The 11,878-nt window shown below is 46.2% G+C and overlaps 1 protein-coding gene and 1 long non-coding RNA gene across 2 annotated transcripts in view; both read right to left on the minus strand.

Moving 5' to 3' along the window:
• Positions 1-11,570, minus strand: part of RORA (RAR related orphan receptor A) — a 701,886-nt gene extending 690,316 nt beyond the window's left edge. Inside the window, exon 1 of the mRNA XM_028508335.2 lies at positions 11,354-11,570. Coding sequence (XP_028364136.1) covers positions 11,354-11,519 — 166 coding nt within the window. The 5' untranslated portion in view covers positions 11,520-11,570. The remainder of the gene's footprint in view (positions 1-11,353) is intronic.
• Positions 2,132-8,143, minus strand: LOC118499019. The gene is made up of 2 exons (XR_004901525.1): positions 3,750-8,143; positions 2,132-3,523 (listed from the first exon to the last, which is right to left on the minus strand). It is a non-coding gene; the product is annotated as an uncharacterized LOC118499019 (long non-coding RNA).
• Positions 11,571-11,878: the final 308 nt, after the last annotated feature.

Here is an 11,878-nt window from a genome sequence, read left to right on the forward strand (position 1 = left end):
CACAGTTAGTGAGCACCTACTTTTTGCAAGGCACTGCATGAATAAAAGAACAATCCCTGGTGCCGGGTTCCTGGGGGTGACTACACTCCTACCCAGGAAATAAGATGACAAGGGAGTGTAGAGGAACTTGGCAAAGGAAGAGGTTACATGTTGACTGAATGAGTGACTGCTGTAAAAGACAGGGTCATGGTAACTGTACGAGGGAGAGGGTTCATCCCATCTGGAGCTAAAATGATTGTGGGATTTCCACAGGCAAAGAGAGATTGGGACATAATAAGGGATGTTGGGTGGAGGAGGGGACGAAGGAAGGGTAACATCACACAGAAAGAACAGGGGTGAAAATGGCCAAGTGTAAAGTACACTTCGAGGATACTCATCAGAAGTGTCTGGCCAAAGGTGACCTAGACAGTATGGCACATGGAGAAACGCCACCATTAGAATGTAAAATCTGAGAAGGCAGGACTCTGACCTCTCCTGTTCACTGCTTTATCCCCAGAGCTTAGCACAGTGCCTGGCCCATAGAAGGTGCTCAGTAAATATCTGTTGAATAAAAAAATGCCCCACTCTTGCTTTTACACAGTGACATCAGCTCCAAGCAAAGGGGATCCCAGAATTTACATTCTAAGCCAGTCTACGCAGAAGCATGCCTGCATGCGATAGGGTATTAATGAGCATGTGCTAAAAGTGGCATAGAGGTACCGTATGGTTACAAATACCATTTACATCATTTTCCCTCTCCCACCTCCTCCCAGAAGCCAGAATGAGAGCACCTGGAGTGCAACATCAGTTTCTGTGGAAACCCTCCCTCCGCTCCTCCTCCACGACTAGGCCATGGCCCATGGAGAGGCTGCCCTCACCTCCTGCCCAGGAGAGGGGTTTTCAGACTGCAGGGACAGCCCACAGACAGATCATAAGATCTGTTTGGTGGCTCATGACTTGTATTTCGTCTTTAAATGATAGAGAAAAAATAACAGTGTATCACAGGTAAAGCTTAATACTTGATGTGAAAAATTTATTTCAACTGTGTGTATGTGTGTGTGTGTGTGCTGGCTCACGGTATGGTATGTTTCCTTACTGCAGGTTACAGTGTAAACACTGGAAAGACACTGGTTGCCCCAGAGAGGCCAGAAATTTCAATATTCAGACACTCATTTTCATACTCAGGTTGAATTTCATACTGCCCTCCTGGCTGAATGTGACTATCCAAAGTATTGCTCTTTAGGCCAGTGAACTTAGCCCATCCTGAAACATCCCCCCAAATTCTGCAGAACATGCTAAGTTCAGAATCTGTTCCTTCAAGGTATCCCTGGTTTCAAAACACACCAACAATGTTTTTTGAAAAATAATTATATTTTTCTAGTTACAAAAGTAATACATGCATACTGCAGGAAACTTTGAAATACAGAAGAGCATAAAGAAAAAAGACACTCATAGATAATCCCACCATCTAGAGATGACCATTTTATAACTTCATCATGTAGGTATATATTGGTCCATTCTAATATGTGTGTGCGTGTGTGTGTATATATAGATACATATTGTGAATCCATGTATGTGTGTATATATGTATACAAACACATATTGTATATCTATGTATATATATATAAATATACACACACATAGTGTGTATCTATATATGTATATATAAGTATATACACACACACACACATACACACACCATAGTTTTTACAAAGAGTATATCACTCTGTGCACAATGCTATGGAAGCTATAACTTTTCACTAAGCAATAGTTCATAAATATTTTCCCCTGTCAAGAAATATTTTTCTAGTAGAAGATAATTTTTACTGGCTATGTAGTATTCCATTTGCAGAGCTGCTCTTGAGCATGTCTAAAAGGCACAACCTTAAATGGCCTCCAGAAAAGAGGGCTGCTGCTGAGATACATCCTTCCCCCCATACCCCTGGCTGCATCGAGCTCCAGCGACCGTAACTGCTCCGGCAAGCTGTAAGAACAGATGCTCAACTCCATAGCCAGTGCTTTACTTTCCATAAGCTGGACCATGAGATGCGGGCACTATTTTTGCTATGCTTTAGAATGGCTTTACTAACATAGCCATAAACTCACTGGCTAATTTTAATTAATAATAAAAATGACCAGTGGGATTTAAAAAAATAATAATTACTGACAATGTTTCACTATTGATGAATAGCCAAAATACCTGGCACTTACTTTCATACATATCCACTCCCTAATGCTGAATTAACTTGTGTACATCCGAATATCCTCAGCGGGGGTTTCCTAGGAGGCAGGAACTTGACTCTATACCTTGCTGGAACTTCTGAGCATCCCGGCAGAACATACAAGTGGGAGGAACGATTTTAGGAAGGAAGGTGGAAGACTAGTGTTCCAGTCACATACCAGGACTGGGCCCTCACACACACATTATTAAGATCTCTGAGAGTCAGTTTAACCGTGAGGTTAGGCCAGATGCTTCACAGGCCTCTTCTGGCTCTACCAGGCTTTATTCTAATGAAGCATGAGCAGCGGCAGCATCCGTATCTATTTCTATCTACATCTACTATCTATGTATCACATACAGAGAGTACGCACCCCGTATGTGACATACACACCCCAAGCTCAAGATCAGAATGTGAGCTTTAGAGATTTCCAGAGCCCTTTCAGAGTAGCGTCAGTGCTCTTACGGATTCTCTGCGGGGCCTCCAGGAAGTTGTAGCACCTCACTCATCTCCAACCTTCATCCTCCACACTGCGAAATTTTACATATTCTGGGTTGACAGCCCAGTCTGGAGAAACTGTCCACTTTCTGCATAAACGTGTTCATCAGCAGTGGTTTGCAAGTGCCAGAAATGGTAAAATACACTGCTGGCAATTTCACACTTGTCATCATCAGTCAACTAGCATGATCACTGAAAGGAGAATCAGTTTTGATTATCGAAGTATTTCATCTGCCTCTGCTCTCCCAATGCTTCATTACCCGGACAATTGAGAGTTATGGGCAGTTCACCGTCCCAGCTGCCCTGTCCTTTCAGACAGAATATCCCTATCACACCAATGTCCCCCAGAGTACATGCTATATTGTTACTATAGCCTTTTTAACCACCCCCCGGTTTTATAACTGTACAGTGAAAACGAAAAGCAATGCAGTTTATTGAAGAGTTTTTAGACTTGCTAAATATATCCTTGTTTCTTCTGTGATATGTATGTTGAAAATCCATTAACTTCTACAGAGTGACTCCTCCCCGTGACCGGCGTTGATGGCGTGGGGTGACAGAAGCCTCTTTGCTTCTGGAAGGGCAGAATCACGTCTGGTGTTCTTTTCTCCGCCTGTGTCCACTTCTTCAGGTTTCTTTAAAAACTAAGTGGAATAGTCAATAAACATGCCCGCTGATTTCCTTAACACACCAGGAAGCAGATCATCGTGCCCTTCAGACCTGTCCTGTTCTGTTCTTCCACGCATTCCCTTACCTGCCTTTGTCAACTGGCATTCTCGACAAGTTCACCGTAACTTCTCAAAGTGTCAACTTTTCCTCTTTTCCTTGCCCTTGTTAAAGATAATTTAAAATTAGAAAGGCACATTCCCAGCCATTTCAGACTCAATGCTAATTTCATTTTCTCTGGCACACATGTCTCTTTTCCCCTCTCCACAGTCCCTTCCTTCATTCACAGCCCCCACTCCCCGGCCCCAATAATCTCTGTGTGCACTCCTCCATCCCCCTACTTCACCACTCTTATCTTTTCCCGCAAATACTTCACCCAGCGAAACACACTTTAGCTTGTGGTTCTCCTTCCTTCACTCCACTTCTGAGAGAAATGTCTGTGTCTGGAGATTGTAAAGTCACCTTCAGGAGAGAGGCATACAGTGGCTGTCAATTAATCAGGATAAGACAGAAAAAATTACATCGTGTGCAGCTTTGCTTCTCAGTACATGCATTTACACTTTGGGGATCAAGAGGATTTGTCCCAATACAACCTAAAATTCATATTTATGCCTTTTGTTTGGCTATACCTAATTCTCTACCTAGCACATAGTTAATATTCTGGATTATTTAAAACAGTGATTGGTATGCCTTCATTATGAATTTCAGTGTCGGTCCCTCCTTTGTCCCCCATTCTGCTTCCCCTCTGTTCTTTACAACCTGCCTGTTTACCCTTGGTGGCATTCTTTGCTTATACAATAAGTCAAATGATTTCTTATTCTGTAATTTTTATTTCCACATCTAGCTTGACATATAGATTTTAAGCCAGTTTACTTTTCCCCCATTAAGCACAGACCCGAATGCCACCATTCTTGTCACGGACACAATTCCATCAAGTTTCAGAGTGTCATTTATACACAATTTTATTTCGTCTTACTTCTTTCACATACGCCCACCACTTACGTACAGCAACTTCACTACATTCATATTTCATAAACTTCATCAGTATTCAGCCAAGTCCTCCCCCGAAGTAAGCTAGGTATTTTTAACAGTGCGCTGCCTCTTTTACAGGCTTGAGGATCCCAGACTAAGCAGCACCCCTCCTTCTACCCCGAAGAGTGTCATCTATCATGGTCTCTTCATGGATCTGGGAGCTTCCTAATAATTTCAAAAAACGTTCAGATAGTTCATTATCAAAACTCAAATGCCCAATCACACCGCTAGAGGAGATCCGGGGCTGGGAGACAACAAATCCTTTGCAATATAATTGTTCCTACTCATTTCCAGCCTCTGCCCGAGCTTCAGGGAAAGCAGCATTGGGACAGCACCGACCTGGGACAGCCTGCCGGCCTTCTGCCCCTTTCAAGGATGTGGGACGCCTCTACTCTCAGTTGTGAGGGGACACGGCGAAGGGCTCCCCAGCTGGCCACGAGGGCCTCAGCTCTGTGGACAAGATAATCACCAGGAAACCACAGCACCGCATGTTGTCAGTGTGCCACAGCATGTAATGTGATAAGACAGTGTGCAATAATGACATGTCAGTTAAGGCCATAAACATCTGTGAGGGGGAAAAAATAATGTTCTTCCATCAGCACAAGGGAATTGTTACCTGTAATCCCTTTTACCATTCACCTGTGAAAACTGGAGCAAACAGCAAACCTGCCTGAACCATGAGCTCGGCACATGCATTCCTCATCATGCCTTGTTCCCTTCTTCTAAGGCTCCCTTTAGACAATCTCATTGATCTTTTTACTACAAAAGCAAAAAATAAATAAATAATTGAGATGTCGCAAAAGAACACCAAGACTCCCAAGCTGAATTCCCAACACTGCGACATCAAAGATAGCAAAAGATAACGGCAGACTACCATCAGGTTGCGTGGGACGGGCCTGGGAAAGTCAGGCAGCCTCTGCGGTGTGGGCCCAGGGATGCTCTCCTACTGGTGCAGGGAACCAAGGCCTAAGCTTGGAAAAAGGGTTTTTTGGGTGCGGGGACAGGGAGTGCAAATCTAAGTTTTCTTCACTGATGTTCTTGAAAGTTTGCCTCCTTAACCCTTGAGTTCCCTAACTTTCCAGACTGAGAGCCCTTTACAAAAGAGACCCCTTGAACATATCTAAGCAAAAGGCAAAATTAGCTGGCATTTCTATCCACCATCACACAGAGGAGTGGTCACAAAATGCTATAATACAACATACATAACTTACTTGTGAATACAACAGCCTGCCTGAATATTTGCAAGTGTTTTTATATCCATTACAATTCCAGAGGAAGAATTAATGGCTCTAGACTTGGGTTGAAATTTTCCCATAAAGTAAAAACCTCAATTGACCAGAACCAAATAACTGAAGTGAATTTCTACTTTGGTGCTTGCAACTAAGAGAACAAGGGAGGCAAATAACAAAACATACTACTTTCAAGGGTTAAAAAAAATTTTTTCCAAGATGAGATCAGGACAGATCTAGTCCAACCCCTGACACTATCTCCACTTCCAGCACTATATAATGTACAATCAGAACTCACCCTCAGAACAGTGACCCTAGGGCACCATCAGATCCTCAGCCGAAAAGAGTCAGTTACATCCTCAATTTTCTTTTAGGGTAGAAAAAGGGATCAGCACAGTTTAAAAATATATTAGTAAGAAAAAGATTTTTAAAAATTCATGTTAATCTGTTTGCCAAAGAGAAAAAGATCATCAGTAATACCTTAGAACTCTTATAGAAAAATCATGGTTTACTGCATATTAATCAACACTTGAGCACTGATTATATAAAGAGATTTTTTGAAACATTAATTCAAAATTATTCAATTTTACTTTTCTTAACATACAGCTTAATAAGATGGGTGAAAAATTTAACAGCTCATTTTCAAACCAACACTTCCCATCGTGTATGAGATTTTTTCAAAAAAATAATATTAAAAACAAAACATTTTTTAAAATGATAGATGAAAGAGAGAGGCTGTTCCTAAATTCTCAGCAGGGAAGACAGTCTCCATATTCAAAAAGGCATTCCACATGCTAGGTGAGTGGCCTAGAATCTGCAGGTCTTTCAAAGCAGGCCCTTCTTGCTCTGGAAGAACTTATCGCTGATCTGGCATGAACGGGTCAGAAATCTCCTGGGGGCAGTGGTTGATGTCCACCTCACACTGACTCATGGAGGACAAACAGGGTGAGTCGCAGGAACTATCAGATAAGAAGAGCTGCATTTTCTATAAAAATTTTTTTGGCAAGTGGGGCAGTCACATTATGACTCTTTCCCTAGACACCTGAAATGTAGTGATGTATTTTGCTTCTGCAGATGCTGAACTACACAAGCTAAGAGGCACAATTCATCGAGCAGACTCGGAACAGGGAGGAAAAGGAGGAGAACACTCCAGAAGAGCAGCATGTACTGTAGAGAACACGGCACTCACACAGAATTTGCAGTGACACTCAGCTCAGTCTGTCCCTCCAACATCACTCCACCACTTCCTCAAGGCAAAAACAGGAGAATTATCTCCCCAAAATGGGAGGAAAATGTGCATTTTAACTCAGAAGTGAGAGTATGGCTCAGGGAGAACCCACGGGCCTGGAGAACACATTCAAAAGGTCAGCTCTGGTGGACAGGCGTCAGTTTGCTTCCCAAAGTGATTCACTCTGTTGTCACCCAAAATCCTCAGAACGTTTCCATCTGAAAGGCAAACCATTGCAACGAAACTCCCTGCATCCCACTTAGGAGTCTAGTATGGAACCAGCACCTCTGCTGCCTGGGAAACACAAGCTGAAAGGTCTCTAGGTTACCGGGCTTCCACACGGGCTCCATGTTTCAGCATCAGAAACAGAGACTTTTTCCTCCAAAGCCAAGGGCTCCTTACAAAGCCAGCAGGCTTTGGGAAATTCCAGCAGGTGACTAACATAAAGAGATTCTGCTATAAATGATTTCAGCCACGGAGGGCTTGACTTCTGGATTAATAATTCAATTCTTTTTAAAATAAAGAGGAAAGCAACAGAAAAGGTTATCATAAATATCATCAAATGCATTTTTCTAAAATTATTCTATTACATTTTTAGAGGGTATAATTATGAATGTTTTTATGAGCGATTTACCGGAAAATTAAAGTCCCTTAGTTTAAAAAATAATTATTCCATCCCTCTGGCAAAAGATTTTATCCCAGCCAGCATCTCTTTTAAGCTATGGGGCATCATTTGTTCACTGTGGAGAGCTGTGCCCATGTAAGAAAAGCTGATCCGAGAATCAATCTCCAGAAAGGGTACTAAATTGCCACAAAGTGAATCAGCTAAGACTGAAGCAGGGAGTAGAGGCAAAACTCTTTCAAAGTCAAAGACTAGTGTGGCTCTAGAATTCCTCAGGGCAACAAATAAACTACAGGCCTTGTTAACTGATTTTAAATCAATTTAAACTGAGCTTCCAAGGGGTTCGATCTCAACCCAACTGAGCTTTTCAGTGTTAATCCCATCTTTTGGTTTCGATTTTTCCCTTAGGTTGGCCTGCCCTAAAAGCATTCAACCTTCAGCACGGGTGTTCCAAACCAACTGTGTGGCGCACAGCCCTGTGAGGATAACTTCAGTGAAGTGAAATATGTAAGCTTCTGGCATGCATATAATAACGAGATTCTGGAAAAGGGTTCTTAACAACAGTTATGTCACAATGTTCATGGCTCCCCGAAGTCCCTGAAAGCCCTGTTAAATTAAAGATTCACTGTGGTGTTTTTCCACTTCATTCTTACTTCCCATGTTGCCTCTTGCCTCCGCAGCCCTCCGCCCCCCGCCCCGCCCCCCGCCTTCATTGTGTTGTAAAGATGGGACTGAATGACACCATTAATACACCTAGAAAATGGAACCATTTTTATTACAACTGCTATCATTCCCTGTCCAGTTTTTAGGAAAGAGAGGGGCCGTCTTTCAGATTATAGAGTCACACGTCAGATTCCGGAAACTTAGGCGCAAACCATACACAACCTGAGGGCTTTGAAATTTAGCAACAGCTTTAAGTCTACCTAGATGTCTCATGAGGTCACCTCAATGTCATGAGAATCCAGACCACAATCTCTGTGGCCTTAAAACACTGGCTGGCCGGATGCTAATCCTGCAACCTCTCCGGAAAACATCTCCCAAGTCAGAAAGCTTCCAGATGCACCCAATGCCAAGAACTCCATTCAACCTTCCTTGAGGTTGAAAATGCTAATTATAAGGTGATGATGTTTGCTTTTCTTTTGAGTTGTATGCTTTTATGTTTAAGTATTAAAAAGGTGTAATCACCTAGTGTGTAGGTTAATTTCTTTCCGATATTATAATTTATGCAACATTAATACAGGATGCCAGCTCCAATTTTCTTGCTGCTTACACTCTGGGAGCCGACTTGCATATTCTGCCAACTCCATTACATCATCTGAAAACCCAAACATTTCCCATTTTCAAATCACTCTCATCTACCAGGCATACTTACACATTCTCTCTTTTTCTCCCTAGCTCACACACAAAGATTGGTACCCATGAGGAGCAGATGCTACATCTGAGGTTAAAGCTTGCAAATGCACATAATTTCTGGAAGCTGTTACTACTGCTGTGTTAGCTAAAGGATGCCTCCATCTCTGACCTTCCTTCTTCCATTCAGACTGTTATATAACCTAGTGCCTGCGTGCAGGATGTGAGTTGAGTGCTTGGGCCTTACCTCTTCACCCTCTCCACATGAAATCTCCTGAGGGATAGACAAGGGGTTGGTTCAAAGAAGAGGCGGGGGGATGACCCTCTAGGGGCAAGGGGATATGGGTCAGCAGGTCAGCTGTGCAAGATGCACACCTCCTCATGCTGTCCCTCTCCCCTTTTTACTGAGCCCAGGGGGCTGGTGGTACTGAAGACCCATTATATAATTTGCAAGAACAGCAAGTTACCGATTTGCTAGTCGGTTCTGCAGCCTGCCGCCCTGATCTCTTGCAGGAACACCTTCTGGCAAGAATGACACCTGAAGATGCTAATAAATTGGGGGAGGGAGGAAGAGGGGTGGAGAGGGGGGCAAATTAAGACAGGGGAGTGGCAGCTCAAACCAGAAATTATTGTGGCTTCCTAAATAATATATCCCCCTTTCCAAAAAAAAAAAAAAGCCTCAGAAACACATGAAGGGGATTTTCTCCAGTGTTTCTGATTAACCCTGTTACATAACCCGCTTGCATTCCAAATCCACCGTCTCAGGGTCTAAATATACTCTTTGCAGCCAAGAGCTCTCCACACACAAACTCACTGAGCTAGTGTCAGGTCTGGGCCCCCGGGTCCCCAATCCTGATCCCTCTACTGGCCCTCCCGGCCCTCGCTGCCCCCACCCCTCCCGCTCAAGCCAAGGTTCGGTGCATTCAGTCTTACGAAATGGCCTTTAATTAAATGTTTTTCGCGTGTGTCATCCTGATGGCTTTTAACTGTACTCAAATTCCGTGAATGGGAAAGCGCCGGGACAGGGGGTGTGGCTAAGGTGGGGGTGGGGGGAATACTGTAAAACAGCCAGCACATGATCAGCCATATTCCTACCTCCAACTATAACACCAAGAGGAAGGGAGCGGCTCCCGGGGTCCCCACTCACTCCTCCCCAGCCCTCCCCAATCGCCGCCAGAAGCCGAGTGGCGAGAGGAGGGGGTGCACTGGACCAGTTCTCAGGCCAGAACTAGAGATCCTCTCTGTCCCCAGCCCAGGGCTGCTGGCGCGAGCCCGCTTCCTCCGGAGTGACAGGCGTGATTTATACATTATTTACAACAGTAATTAAAGCAATAGCTTCCTCCCGTTCTTTGCAAACTCCAGGCGCATTCAAATAAATAATTATCCCAACCCCAAGAAAAAACCCATATCATGTTCCGACACCTTTAAGAAAGAGGGAGTGAGTGAGCTTTCCCGAACACTCTACTTTAACTAGGAAAAGGCAAGGAGGGGACAATGGAGTCCCCCCCACACCCACAGATTCCAAATGAAGTGTAAAAATCGCCCGGGGCGGTGGGGAATGTCGCTGGCACTGTCCAACTAGCATTCAAATTGCACTGACCATTCTCAGGTTCTTGCCGAAACGCTTGGAACCTAACGGAGGGAAGGATTCCCAGGGCAGAAATAAGTTTTGGTGTCTTTCGCGCTTTCTTTTAGTGCTTGTTTGCTTTTGCAGACGCTCTCTCCGAATGCGCGTGGAGCGCCCCACAGGACCGCCGCCCCCCGCGCGCTGGCGCGCACACGCCTCCCCGCCAGCCCCGGCACGGGGCTTCGAACCTCCAGTCTGCAAACTTGCGCATCTCCCCTCGCCGCGCCCGCCAGACAACTTAACGAGCACCTCGCGCGCCCGCAGCCCACTCCCTCCAGCTCTTCTTCCAAATCCCAAAGCCCACCGCTGTGCTTCTAAGAAGGGGCTCACGTCGCCCCTACATCAGGGGCGCCCCTTCTCCGCCCCCGGGGTTTCCAGGGTCGCTCACTCCTCCCGCACCCCTTAGTTCTGTGTGGGATCGAAAACAGCCCGTCTCGGGCCGCCGCGGCTCAAACTGTCAAGAGGAGAAAAGGTAAAAGGGGAGGAAGGTGGCCATAAACAAATTTTTTTCCTTCTTAAAAGGACACTGCCGCTTTAAAAGTTTCTTTCCCGGGCCCCCACTCTCCGGTTCTCCGTATTTTGGGGGAGCGTATTTAATTTCGGCAACGCGGCTTTCCTCCTCTGTTTGCAGAAAAATCAAAGCCAGGGGGTGAGCCCGCCGGCTGTCAAGCCGCCTGCCGCCTCCCCCGCCCCCCTCTCCTCCCGCAAACCGAGAACGTGCTGCAAAAGTTTGCAACATTTCTGGGGGGCCGTGGGGGGAGGGGGGAGGGGTGCTCCGGGCTCGGGGTGCCGCTGCAGGCTCGCCGGGGCTCCGGACCCCGCGCCCCGGGCGCCAGCTCCCGGCCGCCCCCCGCTCCGCACCCCGGCTCCCGCCGCCCCCTCCTCAGCCCCTCTCGCAGCTCCTACCTCTGCTGGTGCTGGAATAGCTCTGTCTGCGCACCGGGGCGGGCGGCTCGCTCTTGCGGGCGGATTCCTGGTTCAGCGGGGTCTCCCTGGAGCCGGCGGCCGCGTCCGCGCCGCTGCTGCCCGGCTCGCTGGCGGCGGGGTCGGGGGCTGCTGGAGCTGACTCCATGTTTTTTCCCAATGTAGAGATCGCTGGAGATGGCGAGCTCCGAGACTCCCTCTATCTTCTGTTTTCAGAGCAACTCTATGGTACCAAAAAAAAAAAAAAAAAAAAAAAAAAAGGGCGAAGGAGACCGGGGAGAGCAGGAGGGAGAGAGCAGGCGGCGGCGGGCGGGCGGGCGGGCGAGGGAGAGCGCGAGGGAGCGCGCGGAGTGTGTCTGGGTGGACGTGTGTGTGCGCCCGAGAGGGGATGGGAGGCGGGTCTGGCCACAGGCAGCGCTAGCGAGAGCTTCTCCAGCCGGCCCCCACACCCACATTCCCCACCCTCCAGACCCCAGACCGAGCGCCGCGGACTGGCTGCCAATTTTG

This window comes from Phyllostomus discolor, chromosome 1 (assembly GCF_004126475.2).
Source record: "Phyllostomus discolor isolate MPI-MPIP mPhyDis1 chromosome 1, mPhyDis1.pri.v3, whole genome shotgun sequence".
NCBI lineage: Eukaryota > Metazoa > Chordata > Mammalia > Chiroptera > Phyllostomidae > Phyllostomus > Phyllostomus discolor.